The following is a 17645-nucleotide window of genomic DNA, read 5'->3' as shown; positions in this document are numbered from 1 at the left end:
GTTTTTCACATCAGGATTTTTCTTTCACATCTGATATGGTTTCTACATAAACTTTGTATTCCTGCCAGCAGAGAAAATGTTATGCTTTTTTCTTGGAGTCATTTGACAAACCAAGAAGCTTGATTTGTGAAGCTATTTATTATATACATACAAATATACTTTAAACACAGCACAAACAGACTGAGATGGCAAATACTTTTTAGTGGCGTAGCAGAGTTATCATAACTTTGAAATAATAAAAAACCAAAGCCAACACTTTCAATAAAACTAGCACATGAGCAAATAGCAACAACAAACAGAGTCACCGCTATTAAAAGTGAATGAACATGCAGCACAAAGACCACATCTTATACTGAGTAAAAGGGTTATATTTAAAAAAGAAAGCTAAAACAAATCACATTTAATTTATAAACACACTGAAATAGACATCCTCCATCAAAATGCTTTTGAACCAACAATGAACCGACATAAGTGGGAGGAAACTATAAATAATTTACAATGCTAAATTAATACATAACAAACATAACACAAGGTCGACAGCTACTTTTTGTGAGTTAAATTTACTATTAATTTCAGAAGCACTTATGTTTAAGTCTAGAGTGAACCTTCTAGGTGTACAGTACTGTGCAAAAGTCTTGAGCCATTCTCATTTCTTTATATTTAGCTTTGAAAGTGGGAAAAAGGTGCAATGATTTAGGGATAGCACACAAAGTGTCTCATTCTGTGTGTTTTTCCATCCAGGTATGTTCTTACTGCTTTGACAGTATGTTTGGGATCATTGCCATGATGAAAAAGGAAGCTTGTCAATCAGACAAAAATGTATAAATTTTCCTCATTTTTTAAAGATCACACTGCCTAACAGAAACTGTAATAATACCTTTTTGATACTATTGTTATATGTTTTAAACTGCATGATGTGTGATGTAAAATGAGCTAGAAAAAGGTGGTTTTATTTGAAGCATTTCTGAAAACAAAATAAAATAAAAACATTCTGAATTGCTACTCTGCCACGTACTGCATCTACTTTTATGACTGTAAACAGCAACATTTAAGAAGTGTTGTGTTTAATAACAGTTTCCGCAGTGTTCAAGGTAGAAAGAGTTAAGTGCAGGTTTATTCATGTGAGTCCTCAAATATCTCAAACCAGAAACTTAGTCAGTGACTTTATGTGCCTGAGCCGCATCCATCTGTGGGTTGTATGAAGATGGTACATTCCACATCCTGTTTCTAAGCTGGACAGCACAGTTACACGTCTTTCTCTGCAGATGTCTCACACACACACACACACACACACACACACACACACACACACACACACACACACACACGCTTTTCCTTCCTTCAGTGGGGTATATAAGGAGAAGCAGAAGACTCCTGCATGGGGCAGCAGCAGACCGACTCCAACAAACAACAGCTTTCCTCTACAACTTCAGCTGAGGTGTGTCTGTGTCCGCTCCACATTTTGAGCTCTTTCCATATACGAAGATTGACTGGTAAGTAATAGCTTTGGTGAAACTATTTTACTACACTAAAATTCCTTTGCAATTTGGCAAATGTTTGTTTATAACTTCCAGATGTGAAGAAATGTATTTCCATCTGAGAGTCATTTAAGAACTGTTGTTGTGCAATCACAACAACTCTGAGTGTGTCTAACGAAGCTTCTAGCACATCACTATATGCCCTATCATCACTCTTACTGATACACTTTGTTGCATTTTAATTTAGTTATGTTTAGTGGGTCACATTTTCACATTTTCCACCAAATTAACTAAATGTAATAACCAAGTGGTTATAACCTGAACATTATCAGTGGGCAGTAACTGTGAGAAAATGACCAGAGTTATTAATATATGTGCAAATGAAAAAACTATAACCAGAGGTTAATCACTAACTATGCACATGCTGCGTCTACAAACCCTTTAATGCATCCCAGACTTAGTCTGCTTAAATAAAGGCTTTAACGAGAGTCTTTGGCTCTTTTCAGGGTTTTATTGTTTTACCTGCAGGGGTTTTTTTTCTGTGTCAGCAGTTGCCCCAAAAACACTGAAAAAAACAAACACATTAAGCACTCCAGTGTTATTCGAAAACAGAGAAGTAGTGTTGTAAAGTAACAAAACAGGTTTAATTATGATTACAGCTATTCAGTTTATGACAGTTTTGCAGATTCACTTCAGCATTCACAGTGTCATACTTTATCCAATCCACTAACTTTTTGAGTTAGGTTAATTGTGTCCTTTTTGCTTTAATATATTCATTTGGTGGGTATTATTACTCTCCCAAGTTAATATTTTACTAAATATGACCGTATAATAGCTCAGCTGCAAAAAGAGAAAAGGTAATGACCACTGTGGTGACTAATCAAACTGCTGGATTCAAACTTGGCCCTAGGTGTGAATAAACCAAAAGGATGCAAACAGACACAGTTGGTGTACTCAGTGACTCATTAAATCCACAAAACAAGAAACAGGACAAAAATGACATCAACCCTTCAGCCCAGATGGGGGTTACCAAAACCCTGCTTGCAACAGGCAGAGTGGGCTGCCACTGCCGTGCAGGAAGGCGTGCAGCTAGTGCCATAAAGATTACATAAGTATAGGAAAGGCTGATTTAAGCATTATATACACAAGTGCTGCTTTCATAAGATGCTTGCAGGGTGCACACTATGTGGAGTCTGTGGTAAAAACACCTGGCTCAGAGTAAAACCCACTGTTGTATAATGTGGGGGTGTGTGCTGGATGACTCATCATACAGCACAGTGAGCGCTCTGTTTTCACCTGAACCACCAGTGGCACAGATTGCCTCATTGGGATGCCTTGGAAAGACAGAGTGATGCAAAGTATCATTAAGCCCAATATAGCCTACACAATTTGAAATATCCCATGCATTATGGCACAAAACGTAATGTGGGAGGACCTCTTGGAGTGGGCATGCTGGTTGAACCTTTCATCCCCAGTAAGAGGAAATACATGTCAAACAGCTCTGCTAAGTTATACCTCTGTTTGTTTTTTTGCCTTTACTCAAGTCTCAAGTCTAAAAGCAAGGCTCTTAGCAACAGTAGTTGCATGATTAAGCCAAAAACAACCCGAAGCCTCGAGGGCGTGAGGGGTGTGACTTTGACATTAAATGGATTCAAAAGGTCAAACATGCAAGTTATCTCTTTATGCATCATAAAGCATAAAGCACAACCTGATATTCCAATTCATCCTCATCACAGTTCTTACTCTGATGACTTAACCTCTCCAAGCAAAGAGTAATTTACTGGGAACTTCCAGGTGAGCCGGTGGATATCCAATCAAATAATTCCTATCCTGGCCACCATCTATTGTTTATGAATGCAGGTCATTTTAAAAAGCTAACAAAAGGCACATTATCATCAGACAACAACCACTGCATTTGAGATTGGAGTTCAGCAAATGCAATCCTCATTTTACTCACTGTTTACCAGCATGCAAAAAAGCCTGCTCTGATGTGATTGGCTAATAAAACACAGACCACAAGTGGCTGCTGAGAGAAACCACACATTTCCAGTAATGAAAAGCTTCTCCTTTGTCCTTAGATTATGTATGTGAATGCAAAGAGTAGCAAGCTTACCACCATAATCAGAGAGCTTACATTGTCAAAAACAATGGGCGTCCCAGGGTGGCTCAACCCACCAGCTCTTTGGTTGAAACAGAAACAGGCTGAACTACGGGGCTGCAGAGTGTGCTGTGTCTTCCTGTCTAATGGGCCTCTATTTGCTCTTAAGTTATAGAAGCTGTATCTTTACATCTTTTCTCTCATTATTGATTAAACAGCCAGGCTCTGTTAATCCACAGCTTTATTTCTTGAGTTTTTGTATGAAGGTTTTGATATCTGAACTAAGAGTGACTACACTGCTAAAGCAGGAAACTCTCATGAGTGGGCTCAAACCACAAAGGTAGCAGCCGAATGTGCTGACCTATTACCAAAGAAACAACCGCAGTTTGAAAACACTGAGGTCACAGTGTGGCTCACTATTAGCACCACGAAGACACCTCTATACGTGGATTAACCATGAATTAAAAGCAAAAAGTTATCGATTTTCACCAGTGGCATTGTGCTTTATGTCACAACCTTTATGTAATCTGACCCGATGTTAGCAAAAAACAACTTTGAACAAATACAGACTGTTCCCTTTTCTATAAACTCAAACAGACTCAACCTTTTGACCACCAGTGACAGATATGACTGGCTCAGTAAGTTAGAATATGTAAGATATGGATATAAAATGCCCCAAACCACCTAAAGATTCAGATTTAAAAGTAAAAAAATATATAAATATCACAGTAATAAAAGCATGCAGTTACATTTCAAACATTTGGGGAAAAAACTACTGCCACTGTATAACATACAATCACTGGTACTACTAGTAGTAATAACACATACCCCCATTTTTAAATCTCCTCGTAATGATTTCAGGAGCTTTGCTTTTGTTTTCTGCCACAGCTCAGCTTCATGTACCTTTATCACCTACAATGTGTTGTCTGTCTTTCAAAACACTTTGCAAACTGACATGTGAATAAAGTCTATTGATATTATTGCCAAACTAAGTAATCTTACTTCAGTAAACACACTGAAGTAAGATTCTTTGTGGTTTCCATTCATGACTGGAATAAGTCCTTTTCTTTTAGACATGATAAATGCTCTGTGCTGAAGCTTATGTCATTTTTTCCACGTTCTGTAACCACAAAAACAAACATTATTTGTGGAGTGAAAATAAATCATAAAACACTAAAATTGTCTTTCATGACCAGGAGCTTGCAGGAATGGGAGTGACTATAAACCAAGTCTCTATCCAAGCCACAAACACACATGCAAGCCATGTGTGACATAAAAGATATAACCCGAAAAGTATTTATCGAGGCATGTGGAAGGTTTGGTTACACCCCAACTTCATCTTAGCGTGTGATCTTTTTGGACTTTAATCTATCTATATATGTATGAAAATCTTTCCCCAATTTTCCAGAGGTGGAAGGCAGATCAATTTGAAAACAGGCCTTTAGGAGCTTGACAGATGAATTGGAAAGAAAATAATTTTACCAACAGTAAATAAAACAAGATGGTTGTTGTTGTTGATGGTAATGGTGTCGGTCTTTAATTCTGTTATGGAGGTGAGCACATTCTTCTTCACTTTCTTTATGTTCTTACAGATTCTGCTTCAGTCTGTGGCATGTGCCCAGATTTGGACTTGTTTAAAGTTGCATGACACTGACTCTACTATTTCACCCAGCATTGCTAATAATTTAGTATTCACACATCCTCTCTTCCCTCCTAGTTCCTGTCTGAAATCACCCACCCTGAGCAATCACTATCATGTCTGATGAAGCTACCATCGCGGCTCCTTCTCCTGCTCCTCCCGCTCCCACTGGACCTCCTCCCAAAGTGACAAACCGTGGCCGCACCGCAGCTCCTGCTGCCAGCGCCAACTCTGAGACAAGCGACATCCCCGAGTATGAGTACTTTATTCAACCAGGCCCCAGGGGATACCCTCCTCTGACAGGTGAAGGAGGAATTTCATGTTTATGTATGTGATACGTTTCTTGAAAATATGCATGCATTGAAGTGAGAAAAAAGTTCAGTAAACCCAAAGGGGAAGACGCTTGTCAGATCATGTAAAGAACTGGACGAGTCTGTTCTTCTCGACAGTAAGCTGTTATTTATAGAAAATAAAATAAAAAAAGTTATTTGATGACACAGTGGGTCTTCTGTGGAGAAGATAAAGCCCCTTTCCTGTCAGTTTCCAGTACGTTTTACGCATGACTGACACATGAATGACGTCCAAAGGGGATAAATTCTGCTCACTTCCTGCTGCATGTCACTGCACTGCAGTCTGAATTACCGTCAAAGAGCTGCACACACAGAGATATCCAGATGTAACAGGAATTTATGAAAGCAATGACTGGAATTACATCAGTAAACAACCGCAAATGAACAGTCGATTGAATTTCCCTATTGGCGCAACACTTATGTTTTTAATAAGGAGAGAACAGTTCAGACTGTGTTCCCAAAAGATAGCTTTTCATCACATAAACTGTTGACTACGACCATCCAAAGGCTTTCTGTGGGAGGCAAAGCACAAAATAAGAGTGACCTTTTCAATGCCGAGAGCAGGACTGGGGAACCACTGAAGTGTAATATTAAGCCAGAGAAATAACCAAGTTAAAGTTTTCAGATAAGGTCATTTGAGGACTTTCAGCTCAGCCGTCCCCACTGCAAGTGAATAAGCTTGATAAAGTTTTGAACTTTTGAAGAACATACTGGGTTCTGAATATCATGTAGGTCAGAAATAATAAAAAAAAAAAATACGTTTTTCTAGAAAAATACAGTTTTTTTCTGGAAGCATGATCAGCAGCATCTGATATCCACTTTCTCTACAGATGCTTCTCTTCATTTTCTGTCACTCATCTGATTTCCTCCAAAGTGGGGCGATCACTGTCCTCTTGTGGTAGGAGACAAAAAAAAGAAACATTGAGAATTTATGCATCCTGTGTCTTCTCTCTTTGTTTCTCCCTGTCTGTTCAGAATATCTGGACATCAGTGAGGTGGACATGATGAAAAGGCCCGATGAGAGCAACAAGATAGCTCATCACACCGCGCTGTACCACTCTGACTATCTAATCGTGCGCAGAGGACAAGAGTTCCAGGTCAAGATCACCTTCAGTCGTCCCTACAAACCTGCTGAAGATAAGTTCGCTTTGGAGTTTGTCATCGGTGAGTTAAATCCACTAAGTACTACTCTTATCTGTGGTCCCCATGGAGCAGGTGGTAACGTAGTTTTAAAGTAAACAACTAAGGGCTTAAAGGTACTTTTTGTAATTACCCTTTACAGTATTTAACTAAAAACACTACCAGGGGACAAAATTTTACCAGATAGATGTGTTGCAATGCAAGAAACTTGATTCAGATGCAGATCAGATTCACTTTTTAGGATTTCCTTACCTGGATTATTTGGCATGCATCAAGCCGGGGTGTCGACATTTTCACATCTGTGCTTCTCTTCAAGTTTTAATTTTTCTTTTCAACCAGCCTGATCTGTTTCTCTCCTAGTGAGGCCTTAAATTTCTTCCAGGCCACTGTGACAAATAAAAATTCAAGGTGTTCTTAAATGAAGATTTCACTGATTCGCTGCACCATCTAGTGGTACAAAGTGGTATTACATGCAAAAGTCAACACGTCTCTGTCGCCGAACTGCAGAGCCCCCCCTTCGGATGATCTGATATCCTCGTGTTGGTGTTGTTCCCAGACCATCATGAAAATGTTGTTCCAGGTTCAACATTGCAAGTGACCAATCACATTGTTGTGACGTTATTCCTTTGCGCGCCAAGCCATTCGTGCATTTATGAAATTCCAATGTTGCAAGGACAATATTAATTCTGCTTACTGTTTATTAAAGGGTTACGGTTAGGGTTAGGGTCAGGGTCCGTTGATCGGCGGACAGAGGCGGTTTCACGCAGCTTAAGTACAGTTTTTTGTTTTACGCCGGTTTTTCCCGAAGTCGCAAAGGTATGACGTCACAACATTCTGATTGGTCACTTGCAATGTTGATCCTGGAACAACATTTAGTATGATGATCTGGGAACAACACCAACACGAGGATATCAGATCAACCGAGCTCCTTCAGTGACAGACTGCTGCATCCTAGATGCATGAAGGAGCGTTTCCACACGTTCTTTCTCCCTGCAGCTGTCAGACTGTACAATCAAAACTGCTCCCACCAAACACAGATGTTTACATCAGCGCTGTAATTTTATCAACCGATTCACACTACAACCTGGGTTTGCCTCTTATCTGTATTTAATTTTATTTAATTTTAATAACGGTACAATACTCTGTTTTTTGGTAACTATAGTCCTTGATGTAAATATATAAAAAATTGTGTATGTTTCTATTCTGTGTCCTGTTTGTTTGTATATGTGTCTTTCTTGCTGCTGTTACAACCAAATTTCCCCTTGTGGGACAATTAAAGGATTGTTCTATTTCTATTCTTGGTGCTACCTCAGTTTTGCATCCTGTTAATAATGTTAGTTAAGTTTGGAGTATTTCTAAATAGTTTTAGACAAAAGGCTTTATGTGTCTTTGACCCAACACAGCTGATTTAAATGGCTACATTACCTCCTCAACATGTCTTGAAGTTCTCCCGAGGCCTGGTAATGAACTAATCATTTGATTCAGGTGGGTTGACCCAGGGGGGATATCTAAAAAAAAGAGTACAGTTTTTTATTATTATTATTGCTTTAGGAACAATCAGAGCAGACCTGCATAAACATAAATCACCAGAATATATTTACTTAAAGGTGATGATGTAAATGTGCTGATGTTTGCTGCTCCCTCAGGCTCCAGCCCTCAGTTCAGCAAGGGCACCTACGTCCCTGTCTTCCCCACAAAGCAGCGTCAGACCACTTGGGAAGGCCGCATCACAAACACCTCTGACAACGTGGTCACCATGGCCATCACCCCAGCAGCAAACTGCATTGTGGGGAAGTACCAGATGTACGTTGCCGTGGTGACACCTTATGGCATCCGCAGGACCAGGAAGGAAAGCACCAGGGACATGTACATCCTCTTCAATCCCTGGGTGGCAGGTGTGCTGTGTTGTTTTCTTTTTTTATGTGTATGTCTTTGAAAGTCTGAACTGTAACATCCCAGTTTGGCTTTCGTCCTACTCAAGCACCCCACATGTTGTCTTCCCTCAGAGGATGCTGTGTTCCTGGATGATGAGACGGAGAGGCAGGAGTGTGTGATGACCGAGATGGGGATCATCTATCACGGCTCCTATGATGACATTGCTGAGAGGGACTGGAACTATGGACAGGTAGGAGAAAACAAGACTGAGGCACTTCAGGGCTTATCAGTTAAGTCTTGTGACTGACCTGAGGGTTTTTATGCCTAGTTCAACTATGGAATCCTGGATTCCTGTTTGTACATCATGGACCGGGCTGAAATGCCCATCACCAACAGAGGAGACCCCATCAAGATCGTCAGAGTAGCCTCTGCCATGGTGAGAGCAATGCTAATATGAGTGCTGCTTTCCCGTACCCTGTGTTTAATCAGTGAATATCTAAAGCCTTGTCTTTTTCCTTGCAGCTGAACTCTCGGGATGATGAAGGCGTTTTGGTGGGGAACTGGAGTGGTGACTACACCTATGGAGTGGCACCCACTTCCTGGACCGGCAGCACGGACATCCTGCTCACCTACAACAGCAGCAAGATGCCTGTCTGCTACGCTCAGTGCTGGGTGTACGCTGCTGTTTTCAACACCTGTGAGAGCTTTACTGGATCTAAGTAGCTCAAAAATGACTCTCCATTTCAAACTATTTATTTATTTATTTATAAGAACTCTGTGGGGAAAAACAAATCTGTTAAGGAAGGTTCAGCATAAGATATATATATATATATATATATATATATATATATATATATATATATATATATATACAGCATAATGGCCACTACTCAGTGACTGCTCTGGTTGGAAAAAGAAAAGGGAAAGCCCTTTGGCTCCCTTCATCTTTGACCTCACGAAAAATGTCCATAATGAGTTTATGGTCTCTAGTTCCTTTAGATTCTCAGTCAGGTCCAACCCTGTCTTGGTATGTCTGATTTTATTAAAATACATAAATAAATAAATAAAAAAACAAAAATATAGACTAAGATAACTGCCAAAATCCTCAGTTTGGGGGTTTAAACATGATGTCTGCTCATCATTGGTTGATGTCACAGTGGGTGCCTTTTACAGTCTCCTTTGACTCTGCACCAGCTCACTCAGTTTAGAACCACATTTCTTAAGCTCTTGACTCCCGCCCTTGTTTTTGATTTGACTGTAAGTTCTGCCTCTGCATTTCAGTCTTACGCTGTCTGGGCATCCCATCTCGGGTCGTCACCAACTACTACTCAGCTCACGACAACGATGGAAACTTGAAGACTGACATAATCATGGATGAAAACGGCAAGATTGATCGAAACAGAACCAGGGACTCCATCTGGTACTGAAACTTTCCATTTAACAGATATCCTGAGATTTCTTTACTTGCCTTGGTCTACATGTTTTGCACTCCTGTTGGTAGGTGTCTGTTAACACACTTCAAATGGTAGTACTCAGAATCAGACTTTTTTGTTCTCCAGAGAATTGCAACAAAATTTACTGAGAAATAAATTTACAGTATTCTCGTAGGAGCACCAGATAATCAAGATTAAGTAATTGATTCTGAAAATATACCTAAATTAAATTATTAGATACAAACTAAACTGGATTATATATTTACCACTGTTTCTTTTTTTTGTCAGGAACTATCACTGCTGGAACGAGTGCTACATGTCCAGACCTGACCTCCCTCCTGGCTTTGGGGGCTGGCAGGTTGTGGATGCAACACCACAGGAGACCAGTGATGGTGAGCAAAAATTTAGCAAAAATTTAGTAATAAGGTTAGGGAATTCTATAATCTCCTCCCTTGGTTTTCCCAATGCTGTAGGGTTAGGTCAAAGCAATGTAAAAGGAGAGGCAAATGTTTTCTGTGCTTTGAGTCACACTGATTTTTTGATTTTTCCTTTGTAATCCATAAAGGCATGTACAGATGTGGACCTGCGTCAGTCCAGGCCATCAAGCACGGACAGATTTGCTTCCCATTTGACGCTGCGTTCGTGTTTGCCGAGGTGAATGCCTTTGAATTACTCTCTTTCTAGAATTACTGAGAATGTGTTTGTATTTAATGACGTCGCTCGCTGGTTGTTGTGTTTTATGACCAATAACCAGGCAGTTTGATGACAGAAGGCACACAGTATTTGTTTTTACAGTGCCTATTTCTTTCCTTCTACAGATTAACAGTGATGTGGTGTTTCATTCCCGGAGGAAAGATGGAACCCTGGAGCCAGTCAGAGTGAACCGAACTCACGTAGGCCGCCTGGTTCTGACCAAATCTCCAGGAGATGTGACCCGCCGCGACATTACAGATCAATACAAATTTGCTGAAGGTCAGGGACTACATCGAACACAAATGTCAGTGTTTCAGGAAGCAGCAGATCTGTTTTCTGTGCTGGAGCCTGAGCTCAGAATGCCACAGTAAATGAAGGAGCAGCTTTAAAATGTGCAAAATGAATGCAGTCACCTTGACATCATGAAATAATGAAAAAAAGAAAAGAAAATGGAAACACTTGAGCAGAAACACACTGTTAGGCTTCATTTTTACAGTGATGGATTACCCTGCTCCGCCAGTCTCTAAGTCAGTGTTTAAATCCTTGGAGCTGAAATGCCAGGTGGCAAGTTCAAACGGGAGAACAGCTCATTGTTGGCACTCTTGAATGCTGTCGGGCATCATGAACTCCAATACGGTTGCCAGATTAGGCAGTGTTTTTAGGAAAACACTGTGAATTTGAGTTATTTTCATTTGGAAATCAGCTCCATTTGGCATCGTGCTGTATTGTTTTTATCCACAGTTGGTACTCTGGACTAAAAGACTCCTGGTGCTTCATTTATCACAAACTGGGCAAAGATTAGACGATTCTGAGACAAGACCATTTTAAAAATGCAAAGCAAATAAAAAAGGACGTCAGAATTTATTCTGTTAATATACAAACACACTAATGTTTTTCAAATGCCCAACACAGGCAGCACAGAGGAGCGGACAGTCCTGGAAAAAGCAGAGGAGTACGGCTGCAAACGAGAGAAGTCCAGCCCTCCCGCGGCTGATGTGGACGTGGTCCTGCCCAACCTGGAGATCAGCGTGGGTGACAACTTTGAGCTGAACGTGGAGTTCGAAAACAAGAGCGATGAGCGCCGCACTGTGGACGCCTACATCAGCGGGAGTGTGGTGTATTATACTGGAGTTGCCAGCACCGAATTCCTGTTCCTGACCCCCAGGGTGGTGATTGAACCCAAAATGAGTGAGTCAGGTGTACGGCATGGAAATGAAGAGGCATAGTCATGAAACCACAGATGATTACCAAATGTAGACAACTGTTTCAGTGTAATCCTGAGTTATGGACAAATGTCTGCCTCGATGAGTATTTAATCTTTTATCTTATCTCTAACTTTGATTTAAGGAAATATACACACATCAAAGTAGAAATATTTTTATATTTAACAGATAAGAAGGAGGTGGCAATTGTGGAGTCGAAGAAATATATGAAGCGTCTGGTGGAACAAGCTAACCTCCACTTCATTGTTACGGGGAAGATCAGAGAGACCGGTCTAATCATCACCGCAATGAAAGTCGTCACCCTGCGCAACCCCAAACTCATCATCGAGGTCTGAAATGATTCCTTGTGGTGGCCCCCGAGAGATCAAACACATTGCGTCTTAAGGAAACGCTAGCAAATAGAAAAATGCTGGAAAAGCACACAAACACAATGGAAATTGAATAAAAAACAACAGAAGCAAAACAAGGAAATACCACAAAATCCAAAAATAAATAAATAAATAAATAAATAAAATCACAAAACAAAATGAAGTGTTTCACCATTATGTGATGGAACAGCTGTGAAAGTGACAAGCTAACAGTAAACGGCTAATAGCAAACATATGACTCGTGTGGTTAAAACACACGATACCTGTATCCTTTCTTTCCTCTCGACAATGATGAACCCTCTGCTTCTTTTAAGTGAGCCTCAGTGTAACACTGCACGTTTCTTCACTGCTGCAGTTCGTCCGTCATTTTATCTTGTCCCTAGAAACACTTTGTTTCACAATTTATTTATTTTTTGTCCTTAGAGTTTTTTTTTCTATTTCTGATGTGTTTTGTGTGCTTTTGCAGCATTTTTCTCTTTGCTGGTGTTTCTTCAGTTGCAGTGTGCATCCTACATCACATTAAAGACAAACCTGGTTCCACTCGGGCAGTTTACTTTGCTTTTATTACATGTTTGATGTCCTATCCAGCAACTGTTTATCATATACAAAGTTGGATTTTGGGGGTAGATTTTTTACATTTCCTGTGTGTACTTCAGGTGTCTGGTAGAGGCAAAGTGAGTGAAGAGATGATAGCAACTGTGGAGTTCACAAACCCCTTCAGCTTCAACCTGGAGAACGTCTACATTCGCATGGAAGGACCTGGGATGATGGAGCCAAAGTCCAGGTATTACAGGTGAGTGATCATGAACAACTGTTTGTATAAAATATTTCCACATAAAACCAAAAACTGGTTTCAGTTTCATCTTATTCCTTTGGATGAGATTTTATAACCTCCAAATAGTAGCAAAAGGAAAAAAAAACAAAACACCTATTTCAAAGGATTCTGCGTCTTGCTTTAATATTTTTGACGTGTTTGTCTTTTCTCAGGTTGGTCATAGGAGGCTCTTCTCTGACCTGGACTGAGTATTTCACTCCGCAGAGGGCCGGGACAAGCAGGGTGATCGCCACTCTGGACTGTCCTGCTCTCCGGCAGGTCCAAGGCCAGGCGTCTGTCACCATCAACCCCTGAGAATTGCTACGTTCACAAACGCCCAGCATTATTTAGCCTCAGTTATTCTTTTACCACATATAGGCCTATATCATTGTTATGCAACTACAGTTTTTCAGCTACATAGCTTCAGCATTGCTGATATTGTTTTCAAATGCTGCACAGATAGTAGTCAAATTAATAGCTAGCTGCTAAATGGCTTATATTTTATATAATATAATCCGGTTGTTAAGTGATGACGTGACAAATCCTACTTCCGTGCCTAAAGTAGTCTGCGTTTAATATGGCTTTTGTGTTGTTAACATGTTTAATGTTTTGTATTTTCTTCTATTTAATCTCAAAAAGCTCCTAAAACAGTCAGTGATCACTGTTGACCTCCCTCGGCTTTTATTACCGCTAATCATTTATTTAAGCTCAGTTTTTAAAACCTTAGGATGTAACTACAGCCCAGCCCATGCAGCAGTATATGAATGACTAACCTCGTATTGTGGATGGATTATCTCAGTTGTTGTCCTGGCTGAAGTTTGGTCCTTTTACAGCATCCTGCCATGCAATTACATTTGTTCCTGACCACCGAGAACACTCACGTTAACTTTTATCGAGTGGAAAAAAAGTTAGCTTGTTTATATTATGCTAACATAGCTGTGGTCATGAGGCACATCATTATATACCAGCTAGCCAAACTTCAGTAACCCTACAAACGTCACTGCTGTTTAGTTTTCTGTCTTCATTTATGTTGGAAGTGATAACAGAGCTGTACGTTTTAATTTGTTTCCAAAACCCCACAGTCAGGACATGCTATATTGTATTTAGATAGAAGCTAGCGAGCTAACTTCCTGCTAACTTCTAACTCCGTTAAATGTCATAAATTCCGTTTTCATGGATGCCTGGATGTTAAACTCAATTGTTACACCTGGTAGAGCAGAACGCTGATCATTTTATTAAAGATGAAAGAGTTTAGACAGTTTTTCAACTCTCAGTAATGCCATAGTGATCGTTTGATATATGGACCTGCAGCGGAGTTTAGGCCCAGACACGGCTAGTGACGTCAGACTTAACGAACGGATATATATAACAGATTCAGTTTTGTAGTAAATGAACTCCAAAGGAAACATATAGAGCCCTTTTCTTGTAAAACACATTTAGCTGTGGACAAAAATGCCACAGACAAGAAAGATTATCATCCCACTGGAGCTTTTCTCTCTTCACTCATGTTTTTAACTCTCATTTTAACACAGTTAACTTTTTTAACTCTTCTACCAGATGGTTTACTATGTTTAACAGTTACTTGATTATGAATTCAAATATTTTTTAGATGTTGTTTGCATAATGTCACCACAATTCAAATGAAATGTCACAGTTTACGAATGGACCAGGCAATCATACAGTAAATCTTTATTAGAGTATTGTGACATGTTCTTGGACTAATTAGATGTGATTCAAAGTGCTTTACACTTTACAAAGTGAAGATGTAAGATGCAAATGTCAACCAAATCAAAGATTAAAAACTGCATGATTGTGTAACATGTTTCCAGTGTTTATGTACACATATGTAACTTTTCTAATTCAGTGACAGGTCAATAATTAAGCTTAAAATCAGACATAATTCTATAATTCAAACTCGAAATCTCACTGTATATAACTGTAGTGTGAAATGTGCATATTAGTTTTATTATTTTTCTTTTTGGATTTTTCAGACACCTTTGTTTGTAAACAGTGGAAAAAACTTTTCCTTTACTCTCACTTGAATGTGATGAGGTAGTCAGGGTACGCTTGGTTGTCATGAAACACAACATACATGCTGGGGTTATCTATTCTGTCTACCACACTGTCATAGCGGTCGTGAGGCTGCTGGTGGTTTCTAGGTGGAGGCACCTTCATATCATGTCGGCCATGAGTGCAGACGCCTGTGAGGACTCGGGCGACGAACATTAACTGAGAACCATCAGCAGCTGGCTTGGAGTAGGTGGGCTGAGCCGAGTAGTTGGCATTTACAGCAAAGTAGGTCCCACGACCATATGCAGTTGCTGAGGGTAGGAAGAAAAGAAAAAGAAAATTAACAATAGCTGATCACATTTACACTGTAGTGTCTTGAAATATAAATCACATGATACCCCTCAGTCTTCTAGCAGTAGATTCTTTAGGTGTCACAAATACCCTGGAAGTACAAGCTGTAGAACACAGAATTACTAGTTCACTAAACCCTCCTTTGCTGCTACTGCTACTTTAATATCTTCCACCAGGTGTTTTAACTACACTGTTGATTGTAATTGACATGTTTTATTAGTGCATGCAGGAACATGAAAATCTTTCCTTTCAGCCCAATAAGGAATCAAGCGCTGTTATTGTACTAGACCTGAAAACACCTCCACAATCACTTAAACCCAAGGTTTTATGTGTCACGAAAGCCACAAATGCTTAACAAGATTAAAAACAACAACAACAAAGCCTTGCCTTTCATATCACCCTTGAAACACCAAAGTCACCAGAAGAGAAAATAATTTATTCAGCCTTAATATATGAATGCTCTCATAATCACAGTGTATTTTTACCTGCATTGTCCTGACAGTATACAGGAACAAGCAGTGGTTATACTGGATTGCCTGTTACTTGTCAAAGGTCTATTTAAACACATTAGCTCTCCTCCTTTGTAATTAGTAACAAATACTATAGTAAAAACTTAAATCGATGCACCATTAGAGTCAATTCTCTGAAGCGGGGATCATCTTTTAACCATTCTCGTATCAAGTTGTGCCCTGGCCTGAAAATCCATACAGTTATACTTACACTCATATAACAGGAAAATACTTATTACCATTATGAAAATTCACTGAATGCAAACTGTGAAAAAACTGAAAGTCACCCTAAAAAAGATTGAAGCAGGGGTGCTGACCTTGAGGTCAAGGCTAATGAGATTTGAACTCAAACAAGATCTTTATTAGAGACACCTATGGTATCGATTTGAAAATCCTATGTTGCCTTGTTTTGTGTTATTTTGTTTGCAAAGTTGGTCACTTATGCCAACCAATGCCCGCTCGATGGACTGATGGGGTAAAAAAATCCCCCCAAAAACCCGAAACTCAATACCTTAATAATTAAATCATCTTTAGCAGCAATAACTTTAAGTAATCATTTCCTGTGTGGCTTTATCAGTCTCACACATTGTTCTGGTGACATTTCAGCCCACTCTTCTTTAGCGCGTTGCTTCAGTTCATTAAGGTTTGCAGGCATTCATTTATGCACAGCTCTCTTAAGGTCCCACCACATCATTTGAGCAAGGACACTGGGCCATTGCAGCATTTGCAGCTATTGTGTTGTAGATTTGCTGCTATGCTTGAAATCATTGTGCTTTTACGTAATCCAGTATTGGATTTTTTTTAGCTGTCAGCCTCACATTAGACTCTCTAGAACAGAGGTGCTCATGTTGACTTGTGGTTGCAAAAAAAAGAAAAAAAAAGAAGCAACCCTTACAAACAACACACAGTCAACAGACAGTCTGTTTTTAGTTGTACAGTCATAAACTTTAACATTTAACATGCTAACGACACCTGCAGAGTCTGAGATGTAGCTCTTGGGTGTTTTGCAATTTCTCTGAGCATTGCAAGATCTTGATCTTGGGGCAAGTTTGCTGGGACGTCCACTCCTAGGAAGATTGTGGTATTGTGTTGACACACACCTGAATGCTCTCGACCAGTAGTAGTGCCAAAACTTCTGTTTTTATAAAGATGCTCACACACATGTAAGCATTAAGGGGACACTTTGGCTTTCATACACTGCTTCCTCCTTTTAGCTTAATTTTTGTTAAATGAATAATGAAACTTAATATACCACGTTTTCCTATCATCTGAGGTTTTATTTACTTAATTTTAGACTAGACTGCTAATGACAAGGTTACTTTTATTTTGCCCTGCAACAGAAAACCTGCAACTCTAAGAAGACTCTGGTGTTGACTTTGGTTAGAACATGTTATGCAAATTATTGGCACTGACAGTTTGCACTTGTGGATTATAAAAAGATTATCACCATTTTGTCCAGCAAAGCGCCTGTTGAATCCAGTTTTCATTATGGAGTTGCAATTTTCCTGGGTCGTCCCGTGGTACAGAAGTTTCTCCCCTGCTCCTCCCTCCTGTGCATTCTTATCAGAAATGTGCTTCTTCTGTGCTTCATAGGCGCGACGCAGGTGAACGTTCTGCAAACGGTCAATCTGACAAGAGAGAAGATTAATTACATCTGAGGGGTA

General features: G+C 39.7%; 2 protein-coding genes across 3 annotated transcripts in view; one reads left to right on the top strand and one right to left on the bottom strand.

Moving 5' to 3' along the window:
- Positions 1-1260: 1260 nt before the first annotated feature.
- Positions 1261-14923, top strand: f13a1b (coagulation factor XIII, A1 polypeptide b). Of its 2 annotated transcripts, XM_086279504.1 has the most exons (15): positions 1261-1493; positions 5294-5518; positions 6541-6729; positions 8352-8600; positions 8712-8830; positions 8909-9016; positions 9103-9277; positions 9862-10000; positions 10302-10405; positions 10579-10667; positions 10832-10985; positions 11619-11894; positions 12098-12258; positions 12954-13090; positions 13285-14923. In XM_086279504.1, the coding sequence occupies exons 2-15, from the start codon at positions 5332-5334 to the stop codon at positions 13424-13426; spliced, it is 2229 nt and encodes a 742-aa protein (XP_086135630.1). In that variant the 5' UTR covers positions 1261-1493; positions 5294-5331; the 3' UTR covers positions 13427-14923. The 2 variants fall into 2 exon arrangements, with proteins under 2 accessions (XP_086135630.1, XP_086135632.1); XM_086279506.1 differs by lacking the exon at positions 1261-1493 and having other exon boundaries at positions 5437-5542.
- Positions 14784-17645, bottom strand: part of LOC147335486 (protein mono-ADP-ribosyltransferase PARP14-like) — a 14906-nt gene continuing 12044 nt past the window's right edge. Inside the window, exons 12-13 of the mRNA XM_086279513.1 lie at positions 17429-17609; positions 14784-15432 (exon numbers count right to left, since the gene is read on the bottom strand). Of these exons, the coding sequence (XP_086135639.1) occupies positions 15146-15432; positions 17429-17609 (468 nt within the window). The 3' untranslated portion in view covers positions 14784-15145. The remainder of the gene's footprint in view (positions 15433-17428; positions 17610-17645) is intronic.

This window comes from Aulonocara sp. 'chitande type north' Nkhata Bay, linkage group LG3 (assembly GCF_057382095.1).
Source record: "Aulonocara sp. 'chitande type north' Nkhata Bay isolate Kocher_YH1m ecotype deep benthic linkage group LG3, A_spYH_male_GT1.1, whole genome shotgun sequence".
NCBI lineage: Eukaryota > Metazoa > Chordata > Actinopteri > Cichliformes > Cichlidae > Aulonocara > Aulonocara sp. 'chitande type north' Nkhata Bay.
The sequence above is the reverse complement of the archived record's forward strand: the minus strand, read 5'-3'. Positions and strand labels throughout refer to the sequence as shown.